The sequence below is a fragment of the Dermacentor variabilis genome, chromosome 2 (assembly GCF_050947875.1).
Source record: "Dermacentor variabilis isolate Ectoservices chromosome 2, ASM5094787v1, whole genome shotgun sequence".
NCBI classification, from domain to species: domain Eukaryota; kingdom Metazoa; phylum Arthropoda; class Arachnida; order Ixodida; family Ixodidae; genus Dermacentor; species Dermacentor variabilis.
This window is the reverse complement of record NC_134569.1, coordinates 16,430,378-16,456,272: the sequence shown is the minus strand read 5'-3', so window position 1 is coordinate 16,456,272 and position 25,895 is coordinate 16,430,378. Positions and strand designations below refer to the sequence as shown.

The window sequence follows — 25,895 nt, the reverse complement described above, 5'->3', positions numbered from 1 at the left end:
ATGGTGGCGCGTTCAAACGATCATGTTCGTCCATTCCTGTGTTCTGCTCCTAAACCTTCCGCAGTACGGTCCCGCGAACAGTGGGCAAGAGCGCTCAAACGTCCATGTTGCTCGCCGACCACACGCCAAAGAGGAAGAGCCTACTCCCTTTAGTGCCCGAGCAAACCTGTCTTTAGGTGGCGTGGCATATTCTATGGGTAGTAACTTGGCTAGCAGGTGTCTGCGAATAAGGTGCAATAAATTTCCTTGTGAGTGATTGCACTACTGTGTTGTTTCTTTCATGAGCGCATTTGAGACCCCACGTCATTGAGGGCTGTGTGATGAGCAGTTTCTGCAGCGGGATGTACTCGACTCCAGTTGACGCAGTTACAGGTGGTGGTATAGGTTCCGCGGTCTTCTAGTTTTTTTCATGCAATCAATTGCTGACAAAGCCTTGTGCCTCACAGAGGGACACTGGACTTCTCATCTGTGCATTACTCCGTGACATTAGCTTTATTGACCACATCAACTAAGTCAGTTGAACCAATGTCAGAAGCCCTCAACTCCGCTTCAAAGGTATACTGCCATAAATCTCGAAGGTACACTGCCATAAATCCTCAAACGAGCTGTCATTGCTTCCAAGCTCCACACACTCCTGCGTCAGACAAAAATCCATCCTTGTGAGAACAGCTTCAGTGTGATTAGCATTCTTTGCCTACTTCAGGAACTTATCTATCCAGCCTCTTACATTGACCCAGTGACCAAAATTGTCTGCTAGCATTGTTCACTAGGTATGTTCCAGTGATGCTATCAAGGTCATTCCACTGTCATCATCCGACTGTTGTCATCACTGTCATCATGCTATTGTCGCACCATTGTAATTATTTCAGAAACGTCACATTGCTGCCATGCCGTTGTTATCATAACACCTTCGTCATTCCATCAGTGTCATTTCTTCTTTGTGATTCACTCGCGATTGCCACTGTTTTCATGCCATTATTGTCAGTGCATTGTTGTTATGCCATCATTGTCGTCACTCCAGCTTTGTCATCCGATTATCATCGTATTGTCATCCCATTGTCATCATGCTGTCATTCTCATACCGCCTTTGCCGTTCCATTGAGGTCATTCCTTCTTTATTATTCCATCGTCGTCACTACGTCATTGTCATACAGTCGTCATGCTATCTTGGTGATAGCTGACCCTGGTGAGCAAGTGTCGTAAGCCAAGTGGGTCGATCCCAGAGACGGTGTATATCGCATACAGACGAAGCAATGGAAATCTCGGAATTGCCACTACAGAATTTAAATAAAGACATCTTCAGCAATATGGTGTATCACTATATTGCTTGGATGCTAAACGCATTAATGTCAACAGTCGCTGTGAGATGGGGTCTGCCGGATTTTTATGCAATGCTCAGTAACCTCAAACAAAGAACTAACCTAAGCAGTGGTTGCGGAAGGAGAGTGGCGCCTTCTCGGGAGACTGACTGGTACTTTTCTAATTGCTCTAAAAGAGCGTGGCGCCACGACGTGTTCCGAGACATGCTGCTATAGATCACATGAAAATTGTGACCATCATGCTATCTTTGTTTTAATAAACTATCATTCATTACACTAAGGGTCATTATAAGTGGGCTGGACTGTAATACTTCTTACTGCATTTTTACAGGTTTAGAAAGAAAAAAAAAATCTACAAGAAAAAAAAGTTTTCTGTTAGAATTGTCAACAAAAATGAAACATGGAAATATGGGGTTGACAGGACACACAGTGCACGTCGAGAAAACTTAAGAAGTGAGTACGGAAACAAATCTGTGTAAATGCTTTTAATAATGTCCAAAATACGAGGTAAGCAGAGGCCAAAAATGTACTAAATACCCTTACCAAAAAGCTCTAACAGACTGCTACCTTGAAACATGAAAATACAAAACAAGCTGTCATTGCCCACATGCCTAAATATTATGCACATGTATATACACAGACACAATTTACTTGAATAGCTGTGAAGTTTTAGATGGAATGAACAATGACTTGTGAAAGTGGATGACTAGACAAACTGCACAGTCACAACTAACAGCTTAACATAATATCTTTGCAATCACAAAAGAAATGCTTCCAGAACATGTCCTGCCTACATAACAAGGATATGGTCCTTCTTATACACAAGCACTACAGTAGTGTACTACATCATTTTGAATCACTTTACAATGGAACAGGATATGCCACGAAAGAGTATAAAAGGTAACATTTTTTCTAACCATAAAAAAAAATCCACATATGCATTTTTATGGCTGTGCACGTATGCTGATAACGGTGAACAACAAGCATTTCGGAATGTTGAGTAGAAGAATAGCAAATCAATGCCAACAATGATCATTGATCTCTGGAGGCAGTCAAGGCACATGGTATTTTTCTCCAAGTCTTGAGGACGTTGATGCCCCACCAGAAGGATGAAGGATAAAATGCCAGGTCAAGCTTAGAGGCCACAGGGAAGCAAAGAGTGGCATCACTCTCACTTGACCCTTTGTCTTTCAACATGTGCAACCAGTGAGGAGCTTAGGCTTTAAATTGCTTACATCACAATACAGCAAATATGCTGAGCTGCGAAACATTTAATGAAAATTTTATTCTCAAGAAGCAAGTGCAATCGCTGGGCCACACAATCGTGGAACTGTGCCTATTATTCAACACGAACACAAACATAATGCAAGGGGCTATTTTGGGACCAAAATAAGAAAAAAAATAATCTGCATATAACGCAGCCACAAAGAAAATAGTTTTTGCTTGCATAGAATAAAAAGAAGACAGAAATATCAAAAATAAACATTGGTATCCAAGTACAAGAAATAAATCTACTAAAATCTGGGAGGAAAGAAACCTCATTACATGCAGGGTATTACAGAATGCCTGGTGGTGTTAGTTGGCTCAAAATCAAGGCCAACCACAATTTGATGGAATGGAAGAGCGAACAGCCTGAAAACCTTCATTATAGTGTCACGTCTGTGCCTCCGGAATTGTCACATTTGCCTTTTTCTTTGCTAGCATCAAGAATAAGCATGTGCAGCAGAGAACAATTGAAAGATCACTAATTCCATTTTTTGTTCCACTGTCAGCTCTCTCTTCATTTAACAAACCTGGAGCTTACTGTAAAGCCAAGGTGCAACCACACCAAGGATTGCAAACCACTTTCAATTTGCAAAGTCGCATCTCCAGGCAACCACATTTCTTTTTTAATTTGAAAGACTAACTTGCAAACAAGCTCCCTGGCCTCTAAACTTGTCCTGACCAGCTTTTCTTATGATGGCGGACTATTGTGATCTAGCACAACCATTACACACTTGGAGAAGAGCAAATATTACGCAGGTAGATTGAAAACATTTGTTCAGTTTGCACATCATATGATACATAATTCGTACATTGTTGTAGTGACCTAGAAGAGCTGAAGAGTTATCTTTCTAGGGACAGCAGCCACATTATAAGAGAAACAATAATTAGCCACATTTAAAGAGACACTACACATACTGATGTTATGGATTTCTGTGTTCATTAATCTTCAACTCGGAACGCTGTTCTCTTCTTCGGTGACATCTGGGCACTTTCTTTTCATCCCCACAAGCTTACCCTACCAATTAAAGATTTTAAAATATGCATAGAATTGCATTTGATTTCTCACAAGCAAGTACAAACAAAAAAGAATAAAACCCACTGGCAGGGATGCAAAAATGTTACACAATATTTCAAATACATATAGCATATTTCAGTTGTAGAATTCGACATTCAGCTTCTTTGAATAACTGGTCACAGCCGATTACACAGGGCTGACTGCGATTCTTTGAACCTGCCACACTTGGACAAAGGGCAATGCATTTCAAAACTATTTACTGGAGCCGTAAATCTATGATTAGCCAATTTAGCCAAAAACACCTCCACCTACATTTTTAACAAATGATTATTATCTCCTACAGCAAAGGTCAAAAGGTATAGCTGTGTTAGCCTCCAAATAATGTTTTATTCTTTTGCAATGTACATGAAAAACTAAAGTGCTTTGTCCTCCAGCTGCTTTCGAACCTGTCATCTGTCATCGTTGTAATAGCGTGACCAGACGTGGACTGAGTAAAAGCAGGACACATGGCACTTCTCTTGTCCCCTCCTTTTACTCAGTCCATGTCTAGTCACGCTGTTGCAACCATGAAGCTATACCAACTGGCAAGATTTTTCATGCTGTTGTCATCTGTCATTTATATGAAGTTTGTTCTCTTTGTGCAACTCGGCATGTCTGCATTACTAATGTGATGCATGGCACTGTAAAAATGTCAAGCTTTTTTTCCAAATGAAAAAAAAGCTTGAAGTTGCAAAGTTACAGTACCAGGTAACGAGCTTGATGTTCCTTTGTTCAATTACTGTCAGCATAATGATCAGGCAAACTCTAGCAACACTTTACTCTTGCTTATTTGCAAGCTTGGTTGAGAGACTTGCACTTGCAAATGGCATTATGTATACTAAGAAAAAAAATCTGCCCTTCCCTTGTTCTTTCTTATTCACTACCCTGCTCCTAGTTTGTTTTAGATGTGCAAAAATATTTGGTATAACCTGATATATGAAGGCCTGTGTTCTTTAATATTCATTATCATTTCACTTAAAAACTAAACCATTCACTCACCCCCTACCAGTCAATATTGTTCCCCTTGGGCTCTTCACAAATTTGTTTCATTGGTAACATTCATTAACTTGCATACTTTTGATGAGCTCAGCGCAGCTTGTCTAGAGCAATGTGGTGTAGGTATACTCTGTTCTTACATCTATCAAATAAAGTATACACCCATAAAGGTTTAATGTAAAAGCTTATTTGCCTCTCTTCTGTTTTATGGTGTTCAGAGTGACACTCTTAAAAGATCAAGAACAACAACAAGATATTCTGGCCACTTGGAATAGTAAAACAAAAACAGTATAGAAGGAGAGTTTGAAGTGATAGATAGCTAGGCTATAACTGCATGGGAGTTAGATAACCACTTTAACAAAGGCTTCAGTGGGTGAATGACATACATTGAGCCAATAGCAATTGGACAAAAAGGTTAAATGCAGCTCTAAAGAATCCTTACATAATATGAATGTGTGATAAATATAATCTAAATCCTTGCTGACTTCTTTTAAAGGCTTGTTGACTTATCATTCATTAAGTTACAATATGTGAGCAGTCTAAATTTTAAACAACCTGCTAACTTTTATTTGTATAAGATAGACAAAACTTTTTGGCTGCCTACTATACAATCTGCAAGGTTAAAACGATATGTTGTCACCCCATGTCAAGGCTGAACAGTACTACAGATGTCCAGGAGTATATCTTACTTGAGTAAGATATATTGTAAAATATATTGTTTGTGTCAGTGTGGATCAATTTAACTGAAGTATTGAGAATAAGTTTTTGAGTACCAACTACTATGCCAAAAATACTTGATTTTTCCACAAATGTGCACATGCAATATTTCAAATGCACTTTTTCAAACCAGTTCTCACGTATTCACAAATATCCTGTCTTGGTGAAAATGGGTTACCATGAGAACAATCAAGAGCACCCATATTTTTGCTCAACAACAAACAATTGTAAACAGTCTGAGCAATTTCGTGTTCAGCATATCAAATGCCATTCTTTATCCATTCCTGGCCCTTGTGCCAAAAAGACCCCACATATATTGTCATTAGCAGCAGCAGCAGCACATAAATAAAAATGCCTTTCTAGCTATTCACTTCATTTTCAGTAACAGGGACTGCCATGTGAATGATGCATGGTATAGAGACAGGACATTGTGCTCATCTTGAGAACATGTCTGTGTCATGATGCCTCTTTACTTGTCTTGTCTTTGTATCACCATGTCCTGCTTCACTCACATCATGTTTTCTATTGCCAAATCATCCATGCAGTAAGCCTGCTTATCAGCATAGGACTTTTTCTCTCTCTCACTCTGGTAACAAGTGATACCTCTCACACTTAACATGTTCCTAAACTGCAACAGAAGCTGTTCCCTGCATTGTTCATCTCACAATGATGTTGCACTGGACTTCTTGACTGTCACATAAAGAAAATTTCATGTCTTTCAAACGTTGACTTACTTCATACAATCCACACTGCATGAAATACGTGGAAGAAGTGGTATAGTACCTAGCACAGATGAATTTACAATGTGCCATCATTTTACTTCATTTGTTTATAGTTTTAATGTTGACACTCTACCAGATAAAGCTGCGGTGAACAGGTTGGCCTCAGAAAAATTTTTTATCTTAAAAGTTAAGGTGCACTACTTAGCAAAGGTGACAATGATACACCTCAAGGACTGGCACAAGGACACAAGTGTTAATAATAGAAGTAATGACGTTGCACTAATGCACTTTTGTCAAGTGTCTAAGCTCTTCTTTCCTTTCAAAGTGCTATTTTGAAGCGCTGGCTCAGTGTAGAAATGTTTCAGTGCTCTTGTTCTTAAAAAAACATTTGATTTCTAATAGACATTTTCAGCAGAACATTTCCTGTGCCCCACTTCTCTCAGCCAGCGAGCAGAGGCTCAAGTGTGCGTGCACTGAACGCTCAGCTGCGAGTGGTCGGGTGCCTCCGTTTCGCTAGCGAGCTCGCTGAATGGAGCACGCAAGAGTGCCAAGCGAGACAGACAAAAATATACAAGATGGCTGCCGCAGGTCTGCTGATATGCTCGGAAGACGCTTTGACACAGTGCCTAACCAAACGAGATCAGGGTAAAAACTCGGTGTCAAAAGCGCAGTTGTGAATATGATGATTTCTTGACAAGTACACAAATGGCACGTCAAGTGCCTTCGACTTGGCTATTGTGCAGCCTAATGTGACAATGCACCCACATCTAGAAGTTGAAAAAAAAAAAACACTTTTGATGTCAGTCCTAGAAAAATTGCAACAGTAATGAAAAAAAAAAAACACTGCTTGGCACTGATAAACTTGAATATGCTATATACTTGTTGCTGTAGTCTCATCTTTTAACACCTTGTGGTGCAGTAAGCAACTCCAGGTCTGTAGCAGGGTTGAATGCTCAGCTGAAACCTCTAACACCTGTTTTACACGAGCGGAGTTGGAAGTAGAAAATATTCTGCAATGAAAGTGAGCTTAAGGTTTAGTGAACCAATGTAACATTGTTTCGCGTTGCTACCAACACAATAGCTGAAAGTACAGCAGAAATAACTAAACCCAGTAATAACTTCATCAAAAGGACCTAAGAAAACAAACCCTGCTTTTATTTACCCCTGCTCAGTGATTGTGTCAATGTATTGAAGTGCATAAGATAACTGAATTACTGGAAATAGTATCGGAACAGAATTTTGCATCTGTATCCTGCATTGGTACCAAAATACAGTCTTTAGGGTAGTTGAGTGCTGGTATCAAGGATACAGTTTTTGAGTATCTTGCCTAGTCCTGCCACAGATAAGTGGCAGCCATACAGATAATTGTAGTTAAGGCCAGTACAATAAGTTATTCCTGTTATTATTGCATTTGACTAGTACAAGACAGGCAACATCTAGATTATATCTTGTTCAATAAATTACTGCATCAAAGCCTTTTTTAAAAATCTCTTCATGGTTCTCAATGTTTCCGGAAGGCAAGCAAAGTGAATGGAAGCAACAAGAATGACTTAAGCTGCGATTACAAAGCTTAAAACTTGTAAAATGACAAGCCCACAGTCCACTCAATTGAGCACACTTGTGCACAGACACTTCACATTGGTAGCCGCTAAGAAAGATGATGCATTAAAAAGTGTTCATTAGAAATGCCACATTCTTCAACATTGACTTTAAATTTTCAGGTAGCAAATCATCTGCACAATAACATGGAAATGCTATGCTGAATGGTTGTGAAGCATGTTAAGCCATGACTGAAGCACAGGATATTTGCTTTCAGGCATAAAACCTTGCTGTAAAATATAACGGCTTGTAGCCAATAACTGCGGCACTGTCATTTCCTGATTCAGGCATCCATTGTCAGTTGCACCAACATTTAATTACAAGCCAATATTTAATGTGCACATCTTGAGGCAGGTTCCACAAGAAAGTAAGTAAAATTTTGAGGTAGTTGGTTAAAAGTTAAGATTTACTACTCTCTCAATATGACACAAGCTTTGGGATGTACAACACATAAAAGCAAAACAAACTTCTGTTGCACGACTTGGACAATTCACAGGTTGCAAATTGCATGTGGCTGTTAGGCTGTAATATGTCTGGCTAACCTGCGTGAAGACATAAACCTGTTTGGTTATTGCGGAACATATGGATGCAGTTAATTACTGGAGTGTCTGAAGTATGCAGACTGAATCTGCTATTGCTTAAATATTAAAAAGCACTCTATATTACTACTAAATTACAAACTTCTATGACTAAATGCACAATATGTTTTTTTTTTAACTGTGGTCACTTCTTAATTACATATACTCAAATAAATTGCTCAGTATAACAGCTAAGCTCAGGGTGCTTCTTGCATAAAGGGTATAAAAAAGTGTTGGCACTACTACATATTGGTTCTTGGTTACTGTTTAACAGTACAGTGTATTACTATGCTTTTGTGAGAGCATTTGCAACTCGTTTTTAGTAAGCTTCAGTCTTCAGGTGAGAAATTTAATCGATTGTCTTGGTTTCACAAGTGAAATCCACCATGTTCAGCAAAGCAGGTATTGCCTGTCTATTGATACCACTCTGTTAACAGTGCAGGAAAGGCTCTGCTTTTCTGCAATGACTAGCTGCTAAGTCGTCAATGCATTGCCTCAGGATGTGGCAGTGAGGGAAAGCAATAAAGGTTACATAGTTTTTGCTTAGACAGCAGCAGCAATTCACAACTTAAATATGAAAAACAACTGTATCCAAACCAGGAATGTCGAAGCGAGAAGTAAAAAAATCATGGGCAAATTACTTGAAGTGCAAAATAGCTATGAATCCTTCTTTTTATAACCATTAAAAAGCAATAGTTTTAAGTAATCAATGCCACCATTGCTGAAAAAAGGTCCTATAAAGTATCCAGAACTGCTTTCTCTAATTAATCCTTAGAAAAATTATCTGGAGCCTTACTACTTGCATGCAATGTGAAAGTTAAGTGCCACAAGTAATGCCATAAAGTATGCTGTGATATCTCGGGGCATTTACAGTGCTCATAACTTCAAATGAAAACAATTGTGAAACTACTCCAAGGCATTATTTTGTTTCTAGTTTCACCTGTATTTTAACAGTGGCTTAATACAGACTCTAAAACGTATACTTGAGACTACTCGACCCTTAGAAACCGACTGCACAGCTACTACACATCACACTTTCATGTAATTATGTGCAAAAAGCCTTCATTGCAGTTTGCGTTTCAATTTATGAGTGCTGTATAAATACTGTGAAGGTGCAACTGTATATTTTAATGCAGCATAGCTAGTATGTTGCTAGCACAAATTAAGTGCACCTTCTCTAATTAATTTATCAGCATAATAAGTTTTGGAGCAGTATGTAGAACCAGTGCTCCAATTCTAGATCAAGAGCTTGCAGGAGTCAACAAGCATGAAGCATTGTGTATTTTTCATGAGGCACAAAGCAAAACTATTTCAAGTAAGCAAAGCTCACACCCAGTTAACATGAGGCTGCTTTCATGATCCTTGACCACTGCAGTACCAAGGTAATTAACATAATTTGTCTGGTACACATCCACACATTAGAAGAACAGCACTTGGCTGTAACCTATATGGCCAATACTAACTTCTCCTTGCTCTCTTTTCTGACGTAGACAAAAAAAAAACTGGTACATTACTACAAAGTTTCCGTGATAGCCCTAGTACAACATGCAACAATTAACTTGCTTCTTTTTTGGTACCACCTTTCGCACTCGCACCATAGCAGCAAAGAAAAAGGACATGAACAAGGCAGTGTTGTTGAATGGGTGCCACGCCATTAGCCGAGCTGGTCAAACACACTTCTGGGAATCTTCTCCGATGCTGTTGCCATTCTGCGTAACCTTGGCCTTGATGAGAAACCTAGGGAAGAAAACGTTTTGGTCCAAATGCACACAATACTGGAGTTAATTTGGCAATGATCTCATTTTGAGCTACCCTCAGGCTAATGTGAAGATACAAAAGCAATGCTGAAAGTACAGAACTTAATAATGTGAAGCCAGCTTGTAATAAATTGAAAGAAATGTTACAAGTTGATAGAAATGTGCATGAGACTTCTAATGAAATTTGAATAAGAACACTGTCTTGAAGTTTTCTTGAAACTTGTCTCACACAGCATTACAGGCTTAAATATATGCAGCTATAATGTTTGACTACTTAGCAACTTTGAGATTAGCAATGGATGGCCTCGCAATATAGTATGCAAAACAGTTGCTGAAAAGCCAACCATTGCATTTATTGCATCACAATACTACTATATGTTAACAGCTCCCTTTGTATAGCCTAACAGCTGCATAAGGTGATGCACTGATATCTATAAGACAACACTGCTTATATATTCAATAAAAAAAAGTTTGATCACACCCCTGATACCACCATGAAATAGCTGATTTAAGTATAGATATAATACAAGCTCAAAATGCACATATGAGTACAATAATGCCGGGAGCTTAGAACAACAGAAAACTGAGTGAGTGAAATTCAAATCGCGAGTGTCGTGAGCCTTTCAGACTCAATGCTTCAGTATTGTTAATCTTCCACTTGAGAACCATCTCAAAACAGTGTGCGACCGGACAGCACAACAGAAAGGAAAACTGTCTTCATTTTCCTTTCTGTTGTGCCGTACCGTTGCACACTATTTCAAGGTGGTTTTTACATCAAAGTATCAATTAGCCCAATATTCAACTCTTTTAAAATAACTTTCATTGTGGTGTTAAACCACGGCCTACTGTAACTCCAAACCTGCACAGATATCTGGATTCTATGGGAGTAGCTTGCACCCACTCTTGTTCAACGGGTGGCCGCAGGTGGCACTTTTATGACCTGTTCATCTGCTGCTTGAAGGGCGGCTGGGTGGCATTCAAATGTGCATGCCAGCTCTTCTGCTGTGGTGGACTGCTAGCACATGTGACAATTTCTTGCAAAGACAACAAATAGTAGGTATGTCAAAATTTTTTAAAGTATATTCAATGCAAAAAAATATTAAATTATGGGGTTTTACATGCCAAAACCAAGATCTGATTACGAGGCATGCCATTTCGCGGGACTCCGGAAACTTCAATGACCTGAGGTTCTTTAACATGCACCTAAATCTAAGTACATGGGTGTTTTTGCATTTTGCCCCATCGAGATGCGGCCGCCATGACCAGGATTCGATCCCGCAACATTGTGCTTAGCAGCCCAACACTGTACTTAATGTAGTGCTATGTTATAACATGTAAAACAGTACACAAAATATGCGGAAATTTCGCGCCACTCCACGCAACAAAAAAGAATTAACAGATGCAGTGATTGTTTACATGTTTGTTTGGCACACCAAATATGCACTGTCAAGCTTTTATGAAACCGATAAGTCTAAGCTGTTTAAGATGTTGTACGATGAGTCAATTAGAATCAATACTTATATTATGCAAACTTCCTGACAGGCAACATCTTGACCACAATCGCGATCACAATCAAAGTAGTAATTTTCCATAAAGAAAGCGACTACAGTGCAGAAACTGACGAGATACAGATAGCAGGAACAAACACATGCACTGTAGTCACTGTCGTTGTGGGTTACCGACTGTTCCACTCACAAAACTTGTTGCAATTGTCCGTACATCACACTACGAGAAACTGATTGCCTGGTACGCACTGCCAGCTACATGCAACCTCCAAATATTAACATATCATAGCAAACGTACTGCCGAGGGCTTTTTGCTTCGTGGTCGAGAGTCTGCGTAATTATGTACATACGATGTGATAAACAGCATTTTTTGTAATCGACCGATTGCTTAAACAGACGGTTAAAGGTGTGCCAAAATAGCGGCATGAGCGCTGTAAGAGATTGCAGAAGCAGACAAGAGCAAATAGGTTATAACTAGCACCACTCTGCTCGTACATTCTGGAGCAGGGAGATCTGTGCAGGTCTGGAGCCGTATTCTGTAATGATTCGGTTTCTGAAGAATTCAGTTTGGTGGTGGCGTCACATTTGGGTGGTGCGCTGACGTAATGAGCACGAGCGGAAGGACAGAAACCAATCGGCACGCAGGTTTTTTTTCTGGAAGTGAACATCACAAACCAAGTGAAAACATAGCAAATTAGGAACGCTTCTTGGCAAATAAACTGGGTAAATAAAAAAATAATTTGTTGATGCTATTGATGAAGTTTGTGGTTTCCATTATTAAACACACGTGTAACATACTGGTGGTGAGTGATTTAGCATATCTTGTTTACTGTGGTAGAGGCATTTGGCCGTTAGGTGGTACTTTGTACGTTGACATGACATGCAGAAACTCCACTGGAGTTGTCTAAGTATGCGTAAGCATACCCATAAACTTAAGTTGGCGCACGTCCAAATTTAATTTGGCCCACCCACAAATATAAGTTGGCCCACATCCAAATTTAAGTTGGTCCACCCCCAAATTAATCTTGGCTCACCCCCAAATTTCAAGTTGACCCACGTCTAAACTTAAGTTGGCCCAACCCTGAATTTAAGTTGGCCCACCCCAACTAAACACTAACACAGCCACCACAGGTGTCACCATCGCCACCATTTTTCTCTGAACACTGATCTCACCCATGCACATGGCACGCACAGGCTCTCATCGAAGCACTTTGCACAACTTCACTTTGTAGCAGACGATGGATTTGGTTTCCGCAGGATTGACATGTGCGTGACGTCGTCATAACATGCGTGCACGCCCCACGGCGATGGTGTCACCCAGGGGGCTACCAGCCACTGCTCGCAAAGCGAATTCTTCTAAAATCAAAGCATTACAGGATACGGCTCCTGGAGTTCAGTAGGCCATGAGTTAAACCATGCCATGGCTGTTATGAATAGTACAGGCATTGTGCATCCTTGCTGTGCTTAAAGTAGGCATAAGAAACTGAGCATCCAGACAAATTTGCCTCTTGTTCCTGGGAAGACTTTGCTAAACACGGGCTTCAGAGTACAAATACCTGGCACTCACTCTTCATGGCTTTGGCAAGATGTGCAATGGCCTGCAGCAAACTTTTCGCTGCAAACTTTAACATCTTTTGGTGTCTTCTTCATGCTCTCATTGCCCAGGAAGAACCAGTGACGCTGCCCATTTGCAGCTTTTCCAGCATTTTGCTCCTTGTGCAGTTCATAGAGACTGTCATCAATCAAAAACCTGTGCAGGAAATAAAATAAAAATAAACAAGAAGAAGGTCAGCTTAATTTGCTTGACTGATATTTCACTCGCACTGATATTATCACCTCGAATTAGTTCTCCTTATGTAACTTCAAAGAGAGGGCCTGTTAATTGAGTTTCACTAGCTTCTAGGGCCACTTTTGTTCTTAACTTACATTAATGATCTACCATCTATTATAATTGAAGAATGTATCCTTTACACAGACAATTCTAAAATATTTATGACAGCGAGAAATGAAAATGAATTATATGACAAAGCTACAGCAGCCCTAAAAATAATACCATTCTTGTTTCATGCAAATAAACTTCTCACTAATGCCGCTAAAAGCGGCATTAGTGAGAAGTTTATCTTATCTTATCTTTGCCCCTAAAAACATGTTATATCAAATAACTCGCTTGTAATGAATAACACACCTTTAAATAAGAGTCAGTAGTACAATATTTCTCAGTGTCCACTTGGATGCACAGCTTTCATGGCACACAAATGTTTAGATTTATAGAAAAATATATCTTCTTCATAGGTTATGTTACACTTACCAGTTGAAAACATTAACATTATATTATTCTTTCACACACACACATTACACATGCTATAGCAATTTAGGGATTAACCTACCAGACAATGCTGAAAACCCACAAAACACAGCGCTACATGTTCCTCTTTTTTATTAAAAGAAAATTGACTGAGTTTCATATGCTTATGGATTACTAAACACACAACCGATAACAGTTTATATCAATTGTCGTGTTTTACTATTTGCTTACAAACTTTTACATAACACTGTTCTATGCCTATCAATAATGTTAACATAAGTTCTATCTCAACAGTACTATTATGCATACCCTACATAAACACTAACTATGGACTATATTAATTTTCTTATATTGCTGTGAAACTGTGGAACACTTTACCATTCAGCATCAAATTATCCACATCATTTTATTTATATAAGCAACTTGTACGCATTCATCTGGTTAACTTACAAAAGTAACCATGTTAACGAAGAAAGAAACATTTTGTACACATCTATAACAAAGCTATTGGAATACTATGGTATCTTTCTTTCCCCTTGCTATTGTAATCATGTTAAAAAACAGACCCCTGCTACAACTCTTGATAGAGCTCTGGGGTCCTGCCTGTATATAAATAACATGTCATTATATGTATCAGAAACAATAACAACTGATTGATTGATAGTTACCACTGCTAAAGATGCAGTGTATGCCAAAACCTGATGAAAACAATGTGCAGCTTCAACATTAGCAATGTGCGCCACATAAGCTTCTCCTCCTCCTGAAGAAGTGAACCTAAACTATCTAACCAAATAAGCAGCCTTGACCAAACATACAAACGAAAGTAAGAGAGGCAAGTCTTGTGTCTGACTTCTTTTTATTCCACTTATTCTTTTTTTTTTTGCACTATCTTATTGTAATAAGAAAATGCTGAATACTTCAGCTGGCAGCTTTACTCCTACACACACTACGATGGCACAGATTGTGTGGATGGTCACGAAAACACTTTCTTTTAATTTGTTGGTGGTGCCTACACTTCAATAAAACTTGGTGCTGGGCTAGTTGGTGATGCATTCTTTAAAACTGATGGTAGCGCTAAAAAGGAAGGTTGCGCGCATGTGTTGTGATTCTTTTAAATATAGAACTTTTTCGAAAAACAAACCAGTTGTCAGTAGCGTTTCCTCGTCGTCGTGTCATCTTTTCATCGTGTGTCTGTCCTTTCTAGCGCTACCATCAGTTTTAAAGAAAGCCTACACTTTTTTACAAGAACTGCTTGGTGTTTCTGGTCACTTCCCTCAGTGAACAAGGTTTCAATATAGAATCAGAAACATAATTTTATCCAATAATCACACCTTTTGTGGTCAACTTCCCTTCATTCCTAGTGTTATCAATGCATGGCATACCTGTACCACAGGAGAGGCAGTGGGGCAGTACCCAGGTGCCAAAGGGCATGGGCATCGACCAGGAAACACCATGGAGGAAAGTCGCCCAGCTCCAGCAAGAGCAGAGCGTCCAGCATGAACACAACGATGGTGCCCCTCCACATGTAGCCACGCTTCCTATGGTGCCAGCACCAGCCCAGCCAACCAATTGAGTTGAGCAGACCTGTACGAATGGTCCACGTATCAGTGAACACTGCAAATATGGAACTCTTACATGAGCAGCTCTCAACCATGAATTCACCCAAAACACTAGCAAACTGGCAAAATGGACAGCAGATCTTTGGGTACACAGAGTGCTGAAGAAATTGTGATGATGGACAACAATGAAGGAAGGCAAGCAATGAAGTCTGAAAGTAATTAAGTTGCACTTTATTGGTTTGTGGTTTAACAGGGTGTCTACCAAGTTGACATTTTTAAAAATTCCCCGAGTGACACAGAACTTTGTTTTATGTCAAGACGGGCTGACACCATGTTGCCCAATGCTATCACTCTCCAGTAAGCATGTTAAAAAATTAAAAAAGAAACAACCTAATCCAGCTTGAATAGTAAGGAGTAGCGTTTATATTATTAAAAAGAGAAAACTGAACAGAGGGGTGACTAAAATGCACAGTGAATAATATATATTCGAAAAAAAAAGATGGTAAAGCCCATTGCAAATCAAGTCATAACATTCAAATACAAATAAAGAGAGATGCATACACAAGCCAATATTTTCGAAGATGAGCTATTTCTATCAACTGATAGCAAGCTCATTGGTATTGGGCTCGAAATTTGTGACAAGTGAGATTGTCTCAGCAGCTTGAAAGTCAACCTCAACTGTCCTGACATACTCTCAGCCAGCGCATAATGCCTGTGTTGCGTTTCACTGCTTTAAAGAAGAAGAAGAAGAAGAAGAAACTTTATTAAGGAATAGTCCGGCAGTTCTTGCTGTGGAGTTTTTGATTTGGATGAGGGTTACGTGCATCTCGGCCCAGCACTTTTTGAGCTCAAGCTCCTTCAAAGAAGAGGCGGCACAGTTCCTTTATAATTCCTCAATGCGATGGTGCTTTCTGTTTTGATCCTCGTGCCGCCGCGCGTTCGCCTCACGGACCATTTGAAGCATATTCTTGGTCAGTTGTACAGTCAACGTCCGATTTTTTCCGACTCCCTAGGGGCCGCGAAGACGTCTGAAAAGTCGGGTAGTCCAGAAAAAAAAAAATAAATGCATGTTTTCTATTGCCATTAAGGGGTCAAATCGCCACAGGCACGTACGAAAAAGCCCTGAAAGGCTACCAGTGCACTTTAAGGCATATCGGTGCTTGTGCTGTGACAGGAGGCGGCGGGTGCACGCGTGTATGATTAAGGAATACGTATTGTGTCCCGTGACAATTGCCCCTTCCCACGCATGTTAAGCTTCACCGCAAAACTTCACGTATGTTTCACCGCGTAACATTGCTGTACTGAGGCGAAGTTGCCTTTAGTGAACCGGCATTATGCAACGCGCCGTGCTTAGAAGCTTCGAAGCCAATCGCGAGGATTACAGAGGCGGAGTCGGTTCTATTGCTGACAGCGCCGAATTCTTTCAGTGAAATACACGACACCGAATGGCAAGAACTTTAAAAGTGAAGGTCCAAGCAGCTAGGCCTCGCGTTGCCACGGTGGTGGCTACGGCTGCCAGCGGATCTGAGTGCGAGAGCACCCGTTTGAGGCGGCGAGATAATCAAAACGGCGGTGTTGGCTATGATTAATGCCGTTTGGAACCTGCGGTCGCGGTAAAAACTCTGGAAAATCGGACGGCGAAGGGTTCTTGCGTCCGAAATTTCAGACGTTCTTATACATTGACTCTATGGGGTACGTGGTGCCACGAAGCCGTCCGCATTATCGGGCACGTCCCAAAAATCGGGCGTCCGGAAAATTGGTCCTTGACTGTACACTGGCAACTCCTCAAGCCGACGACACGGCATCAAGGACAATTCGTTACGATTCCTCTCTTTTACGCGAGCCAGCATGCCGCTATTAGGGCGACTTTCGTTCCCTTTCAATAAAATGACAGCTAATTTTCCCTGATAGAAGCACAAGTTCCCTGAGTATTTAAAGACTATTCAATATCCCCAAGAATTCCCCGTTTTCCCGGTTGGTAGACACCCTGCATTTATTCTTACATCATCAGATATTGTAGTAGGTTCATGAAAACTTTTCCCTGATTATGGTTGTTGCATTTGTGTGTGCAATAAATGAGGATATGATGCAATTTATAGTGAAAAGCCTAACTTAATGTTGTAAACCCGGTCCGCACGGCAGCATTTTTCAATGTACATGCTAACAAGCAATTTGGTTAGGTAATGATATGCCAGTAGTACAGGAAAAGAAAATGGTTCCTAAATTTCATTTATTTTATGCTTCAGTCGGGAGGACACACTTAAAAGAAGAACAATCACTGTTGCCATTATCATACTTGCCTGTAATCACATTGGCTTTCATGTTGTACCCATAGTCAAAATGCACAAAGTTTAAGTACTGAATATGGTAGACAAAGAAGGCCGCAAAAGGCATGGTCACTGAGATGGACAGCCACGTGTTTTTTGTTCCAAGCACTCTGCAAACAATATTTATAAGAATAAGCAGTGGTAACACATTGCTGTAAGCAAAGTAAAAAGTTACTTGCAAGTTCAGGTAAATGTAAAAAGTAACACTGGAAGATTTATCCACACCTTACAACGACAAACTCAGTTTTCTTTTTGTTGCTTCATGTATAACCAAATAATTACTGTAGAATGTTTTCAAGAGACTTAATTAAGTATAAATGTTTAGAAGTAGTAAAAGTCCTTAATGTGTTGCTAAAGAGAAACAATAAGTTAGTTTAATCTGGCAATGTACCTTCTTTCAAGATTTGATTCAGAGAGAAAATTCTGCAGGGAAAGGTCTGTTATTCATGGAGAAAATGAAGAGAAAAGTTTTTCTTCTCAAATTTTGTGCCTGTGCCTGAAATACTACAGCTTTGATATATTAGTATGGGATCAGAGATTTCAAAATATATCAGCCACTTTTGTTGAGAAAACTTTCTTAATATTGACTAGGCTGAGACTATGGTTTCTTTAGAATGCCATGTAGCCCTGTTGTTTATTGGTGAAACAGTGACTTGTCCCAAACATATGCTTTGCATTATAATGTCACGAGGAGCTATCATGAGGTCTTCCAAGCCATCTTTAGCTCTTGCATCTTTTCGAGCTTACCAAGACACTGGTCACAGTAAGGCCAAGTTCCTGGTATGCCAGAAGTGCAATACAGCCAAACCAAAAGTATCAATCCAGCGTACTATAACATTTCTCATTGATGCTCTTTTAAATGGGTGCATGGCACAGGCCAAGAAAGCTGAGGAGGTCTTAAAACTTATGACCAATGATACATTGCCTTAGTATGACTATAACAATATGGAGTTGGCTATAGTTTCTTCATTCAAATACATACTGTTGCTATAGCACATATTGAAAAAGATCACGCAGAAACTACTCTGAGTTGTCTAAGTATGCGCAAGAATTGTGCTGCTTGCTCATCTACACGCAGCCAGGTGTCATTATCAATGTTATGAAACTTGATCCGACCAGTATATACCCTTATCAACCATTATCGGTTATCAACATTATCGGACTAGATCCGACCCTTATCAACCATTATTGGTTATTACCAACCTTATTAGACTTGATCCAAGCCTTATCAACCTTATCGCAATCGACCCAATTTTTATGAAGCCTTATCTGCCAACCTTATCAGACTTGATCCGACCCTTCTCAACCTTTACCGGTGCTTATTGACCTAATAATTGCTCCGACCAATATAAGCCCTTATCACTCTTTAGTAACTTATCCATCTGTGTGGAATCATTATCAACCATGATGAGACCCATATAACCGCTCATCACTCCTTATCAACTCATTGACTAGTTATCTGTGTTGCGTGACTTGAAGCACATGAGCCCTCAGAGATTGGTGCCATTTCACTCTGTGAAGGAACGTCCTAATGGAAAGGTCATCCAGCGACCACTGAAACCCATCAGGGATGTGGCGGGTTTGGAATTAAATTTTTGCAAAATCATAATGTTCCTGATGTCTACAATGCTCTAAGACCGCTCTACTTGAGGTCCTAGAGATGGCTTTTATTCGACCATCACCTAACCTTTCAACAAAGCCTTCATAGAGACTGTTTTCCTTTGATAGTTGCCTGGTACTGCAAGTACAACACATTCATAAGGTTCAGGTATATTCACCTTGTGCAAGCATGGGTGTTTAGTGCAGAGGGTAAAACACTCGGCTTCTGAGCGTGGGGTCGTAGGTTCGAAACTCACCACTGCGAACATTCTTTCTTTAGAATTTATTTTGTTTTATACATTACTTCTTTATAGCGATTCGTCTAATGTGATGGATGGACAGGTTTCCTTGTTGGGTAGGCATAGAAATGCATTTAAAACTCCCCTATATGCCCTGCCCTGCTCAAGCTGACAATGTAGTAACAGTGATTCCCAAGATGTGTCACCAATAAGAAAAGCTCTTGTCTGTGATCAGCCAAGGTGCACTAGTAATGATGACATCATTATGAACAATCATCACCAGTAATATAAGCACATCATTACCAGTAATGATGACATTACTATGGAGATGCAAAAAAGTGTCCATTACAAACATTGAATTTGCTTTATCAGCTTCTTTGAGGCTCTTTTTTTTTCTTGACATTTCTCACTGCCCATTATTACATGGGACACAGACAGTGGGCAGCTTTAGAGCTAGACAGAAAGCTTTCACAAACTGTGTTCAGTTCAATTTCTGTGAAAAGCTCTTCAACTTTGAAGTCTTTAATGAAGACACAATTTGACTCAGGCATATGCTTGCTCAACTAGTGCAGCGAACCAAAGAAGCCATGAAGTGATGACTGATTAAGTGGCAATATGCCTGAACACTTTGAGTAGTAAAAATATGACTGGAAACCAGCAATAGACACTACCGCTCGAAAAAAGCAACGCTGTTGAAAGGCACCATGGCAAAAGCTGCGATGTAATTGCCTGGCACCAGTAAAGAGCAACTTCTTGCATGCTGTGGTGAAGCTTTGTGTCACATGCTGCCAAGCATGAGAGTTCAACAAAACTTTTTCTCCTCTTGCGTACAGGCTTCTGCAGTATTGCTTACCTCATACATAAACTGTAGAGCGAGTAGAGCACCACGGAAAAGGCACAGTAGTAATCAAGCTTCTACATGAAAAATGGAAAGAAAGTTTTGAGAGGCAATCAGTCTGCTGAACATAAAGAAAAGGGGCCATAGCAGGTCCCAAACCACTCTCAAACACAAGCTACATTGTATATATTTAAGGTATTAATGTCTTAAATAACAGTTATGAGAGAAACTAACGCTACCATGGGTTTTGCGATATGCAATTCCACTACATCAAAACCAAAAGGACTGAAAAGTGACTTCTAGTGTAGTTCTAAACACTCTCTTCTTTTTATAACCATATGAGCCAACAATCAAACATGTTCATCCTTGATGGCAATACAAACAGCGGGCTGTCTGTAATTTCTTCAGTCCATAACAACCACTACTTATGAAAATCTACTCAAGTGCACCTAATGTTGGTAGTGCCATTACTGAAAGACCTCAAACTCATTCTCTTGTTGGAACAACATTACACTAAAAGACGCTACAGCACTGCAGATGCATAAAAACTTGAAATAAATACCTTTTTTTCAATCACTACACCACTCTGGAGGACTGCAACCAGACATCAATTAGCAGGTAATTTTGAGGCAGGCAAACTGACCATGATGGCTTCCATTTTGTGGCCTACTCAATTTCTGTACTTAAATCCCAACATCTTTTTGCAGTGTTATGTGAAAGCTGCTATGCACAAGGAGTGAACATCAGAAATCCTAGAAATGAAGGTGATGACTGCAGACGCAGTAGCATTTGTCACGTGGACGTGAGCAACACCCTCTGGTCATAATCTGTCAATCGAATGCCACTACGAAAGCTACCCAGTGCACCCATGCAGAACGTTTAATGAAGAACATTGCAAAATCTATTGTGTCAGTGACTCAAAGCAAATAAATTTTTTCTCTGAAATATGTTTTTTTTTTTAAAGGAGCTTTAGAACCACGCTAAGTCCAACCTAGACTGATAATATTCTCTCAGCATCTTTAAATATGGAATGCTTTCTCATTCGTAAACAAATTGGAATATAAAGTTTGGGTGGAGACTGTTCAGTAAAAAAAAAGAAGGGCTTATTTACAGTGTTTGATACAGGCATGTAATGCAGTTCACAACTGGACATCCAGTTGACTGAGGAACTTGCACATGGTAAACAGCTACTCTGAGTTACCTGGTGCTCTGTGAAAATCATTTATAAAACAAGGGAATTGCATGTCATTAGATTCACAAACAGTGTTGCATTCATTTAAGAAGACAAGTGTAATACCACAGATGTACATATTGTTTTGAAGGGATGCAAACATGCTCAGATTGGCAAAACAATAAATTTTTTTTGCTTAAATTGAGGCAGAAATTCTTACAGAAAAATAGAGCATAGGTTATCTGCCCTGAGAATTCACTCAGGAACTGGTGCCTCTGCGCAACATGCATTTGGCTCATGCACCAGAATCATTTCGAACAGTCCACACTTACATCAGAGTTTCTCTCTATAAACCAGAACAAAAACTTTTATTTGACAATTTTTAACAGTAAATTCTCAAATCAAATAGCAAAAACAGCAAAGTTTACTAGTTGTGTATTTGAATTTTCAAATATTTGTGCACCCTTAGAAATTATTAGAGAGAACGAATGCTGAAGATCATCTTGTGAATTTCACACACAATCTATTGCTTTGATAACATCAGTGCAGCGCCAAATATTTCATGTTATTCTGGTATACTAGCATCCTTTTCGTAATTGGCCCGGCGCTCTTTGATCATATTTGGCCCTTGCTCCACAAAACACTATAATGATCATCATCATCATCCTTTTCGTACACAAAAGTCTGCAATAGTAATCAGACCATGTTTTCACTCCTCCTAAAATGTGATAGAGTTCAGCCTCATTGATAAACAATCCAAAAGACTTAGTAAAATTTCTTCTTTCAATTTCTTATCACCTTTCCTCTGTGCAGGGTAGCCAAACGGTTGTCTATCTGGTTAACCTCCCTGCCTTTCCTTTTTCTCTGTCTTTGCTACAATCTATGATATCACAAATAGCTGGTGCGAGATATTCAACATTTCGCCATCTATGCTTTGAATTAGCATAATTTCTTGGAAAACTAAGCCTCTACTCTAAGCAAATAATCCCTGCTTGGTATATTAGAAACTAAATGCACCACTTTACCTGAATATATTACTGCCCCTTTAAAAGACCCCTAAACCACTTTGAGCTCAAAAATTTGTTATGTGGTGGCAGCTGTGTACCAGTCTACCAAACATAAAGCCTTAACACTTTTTTTGAAATGACAGTGTAATAGCAAAGTTACAGGCATTTGATAAATGACTATACAGCTGCTACGGTTTCTTGTTCGCCTTTGCTTTCATCCCCACAGGCATTCTCTCCTCCTCGCCACACACTCTCACCAACCCTGTGTGGTGCAGTGAAAGCTATGGGTTGAATCAACACACTAGATGAAAGGCCCCTCTAATGTCCACACCTAATCACCTTCCATGTGACATTCACTGAATAGAAGCTTTATGAAAGGATTAGTGGCAAACAATGGGTGAGCCCCCTCCCTTCCTGGAACACACAGCCAGCTCTTGCAACACTGGCGCTGTCGTCCCTCATCGAACGACAGCTCTCACCCTGTTGGTGTCACGAGGAGTCAAGAGAACAGGATTTAAAAAAAAAATTATTTGTGGCTTCCCTGCGATGCATAGTGATGCCATATTCGCATAAGCTGAATGCTGCTGTATTCTGTATATGATGCATGCGTTCATTTAAAAAGTGTTTAACATATCATAGGTGGTCTAGGGGCCCTTTAAGGGCATCCTGACATGTAATTGGACGCGTTATTTACAATAAATTCATATTTTTGTTATAATGGACTTTTTTCTCCTTTTATAAAACTGTTCCTTGCTATGTGCAATGTGTATGAATTTTGGAGTACTAGATATGTGTGCAGAAGCACCTAATGCACTGGACTTCACACACACCCTAGAAGAAAAAGAAAGAAATTGATGTTCACCATAATTACCTCAGTAAGTGGAGTGTCCCTAGCATGAAAGACAGCAGACCAGAACCAGGCATTAATTGATAACTGAAAGAGAAATAAACAGTGACGAAATGTTTCTTCCTAAGACAGTATGGTACACACCCAAAGTAACAATTGACCTCTTGCTATCCATTTGACACACATGGTCAAGCACCAGCTAGAAAACAACAGCTAAACAGTGTATTGCACATGATGAACTAAAAACAACACTTTTCCTAGGCAACACTTTGGCCTCTCTTCAACTCTTCTAAAGCAGCCGTCCTTTACTGCATGAAATAAAGCTACTTGTGTCACTTTAACAAATGGCACTCTAAGGTGATTGTGCGTCTCACAGATTCTTTGGAAAGCATTTGACAAAAGCAGTCAAAGTTTCTACCAAATGTGAAATAATATAAAAGATTTGCTCTCAGCAAGGTTTGTAACAACAGCGTTTCTCACCACTGCCTGCCCTTTCCAGATGACATAAAAGGGAGCTGAAGATGGCACAAGCCTCCTGAACTTGCGCCACATCCATAAGTGGCAGATGCCATTCAGGATTGAAAAGATAACTGACGCTGGCTCCTGGATGCCGTAGAACCTCCGAAATGGCCACTGCAAGTTGTGCAGATTTCATATCAGTAAGGTGGCTCACAAAACAGCAGATGCCCATGTGCCCACCTTACACATACACAATAACACCTTGACAATGACATATCACCATAGGAGTGGTAAGGGGGACATGCACATTAGAGTACAAGGAGTGTTTATGTCTCCTTTCCAGTTTACTTGTCTTTGAGCCCTACTTTTCAGTGGAGAACATAATTATTTTTGCGTCTCTATGAAAGACAGATGGCATAACTAGTGCGATATAATGTCATGACATCTCGTTTTGCCATGCTACATGCAGAAATAGTCACGTGATGACTGCACTCAACTCAAGATGTCTTTAATTTAGCAAATACACCAAACTACGTACAACATTTTTCGTTCATAAAGCACCATTGGTCATATCGTTTGCCCTCACCTACCTCATATGCCCTTGAAGTTGCTTGCCTCAAGAACTAAAGCATAGTGCTCCCGTTGTTTTCTCTTGAGAAACAATATGGCTGATAAACTAACGTAGGCAAATGTCTATTTTTAATATGACACATAGTAAACGAGGGTCGAACACAGTATGCGTAGTTTGGCTACTCTATGTATTCGATCTGTGACCCATTGGGAATGCATGGACCACTTCGCTAAGTGCACTCACTTTGCAATTTTTGATTGTTGATTTGGCATCCAGACTTTCCCTGCTAACAGTATAATTAAAGCGTACAACTTCTTAAAGCTCAAGACATGTTAAGCGCAAACATAGCCAGCGCCAACGCGTTTGTGGTTCTTAAAGTAGGCTGTTACTTTTTCAATAATTTAGAATGACTTTAAGAATACGCTGAGTGCTAAGAAGAGAGGCAACGCACTATACGCGCCGACGTTGCATCAATGGATACATAAGCTCCGAAAGACAAACTGCGCCGTGTTCTTTACGCCAAGGATCCATAGTGCGCATAATCAAAAGAGCTGGCGTAAGGGGCACAGACACATTACGATTTAGCACGCACTTTTCCGTGAAACTGGGGCACGGGCTTGTCCTTAGCCTGGAGCACGTCCACAGCATGCCACATGCACTCGTGACGGCACTCATCCGCGCAGTCCCAGAGCAGAAGAGCCAGATACCACGCTTGACCCGAGCGAAAGGTGGTTTGCTTCTCCTGTGTGCAGTTGATGCTGCGGCATCGTCGTAGACACGACTTGTACTCGGCACTCTGATCCCCCGGTGATGCGGAAACGACATCGAACAAGCATAGCAGCAGCGCAGCCAAGGATACGGCTGCCGCAGTGCGAGTGATGCCGCTTGCTTGCGAGGGTCCGATCATCACTTTACAAAATAAGAAACCGATAGGACGCCGTAGTCCTGCCCATCTTATCAGCATCTGAACTGACGGAAGCGGCGGCCGATTGCGCGCGGCGCTGCTTCTCGACGTCGTATCAGGAGCTGTTTCGGCAGCTCTCGTTCCAGTGCTTCCGCGTTGCTCCCAGTTCGACAAGAAAGAACGCTTGCTGTGCCACGTGATGTCATTTCTTCTTCACGCGTTACACAGGGAACAATCCAAGCACATTAAATGAGGTTATGTTGAAGGTGTACTTGACGAATACAGCGACGGGCAGCAAGGTAGATGCGGGCAGCACACGGGCAGCTCAGACTTGTAAATGCAGTAGCCACAAATTCTTCCGTTTATTTTCACTTTCGTTTCCGTTTACCTCAATGCTTTTTGCGTTGACAAATGCAGCAGTCGCCCTTACGCTTAGTAAATAAAAAGCAAGAGTGCACCAAAAATTGTTAGTAAAATTTAAGCAAAGTTGGCTTATAAGCGTAAAAACACAGTGGTGTTTTATTGTGGTGGGTGGATGAGAATTTTCACCGTAAAT

At 40.2% G+C, this 25,895-nt stretch overlaps 1 protein-coding gene across 2 annotated transcripts; it reads right to left on the bottom strand.

Moving 5' to 3' along the window:
* Positions 1–1,789: 1,789 nt before the first annotated feature.
* PGAP3 (Per1-like protein PGAP3) lies at positions 1,790–25,811 on the bottom strand. Of its 2 annotated transcripts, none has more exons than XM_075679767.1 (8): positions 25,028–25,788; positions 23,886–24,038; positions 23,430–23,492; positions 20,396–20,457; positions 17,678–17,814; positions 15,201–15,402; positions 13,081–13,263; positions 1,790–9,988 (listed from the first exon to the last, which is right to left on the bottom strand). In XM_075679767.1, exons 1-8 carry the CDS (start codon positions 25,397–25,399, stop codon positions 9,919–9,921), a joined length of 1,242 nt encoding a protein of 413 aa, XP_075535882.1. In that variant the 5' UTR covers positions 25,400–25,788; the 3' UTR covers positions 1,790–9,918. The 2 variants fall into 2 exon arrangements, with proteins under 2 accessions (XP_075535882.1, XP_075535881.1); XM_075679766.1 differs by lacking the exon at positions 1,790–9,988 and adding an exon at positions 9,995–12,167 and having other exon boundaries at positions 25,028–25,811.
* Positions 25,812–25,895: the final 84 nt, after the last annotated feature.

Bases quoted from the DNA above. Each gene is read 5' to 3' on its own strand.
- PGAP3 (XM_075679766.1), bottom strand. From the start codon at position 25,399: ATGCTGATAAGATGGGCAGGACTACGGCGTCCTATCGGTTTCTTATTT. The intron at 20,458-23,429 runs GTAATTATGGTG...TTTTTCATGTAG, and splicing joins GGGACACTCCACTTACTGAG to AAGCTTGATTACTACTGTGC. The intron at 13,264-15,200 runs GTATGCCATGCA...TTTCCTGCACAG, and splicing joins CTGCCTCTCCTGTGGTACAG to GTTTTTGATTGATGACAGTC.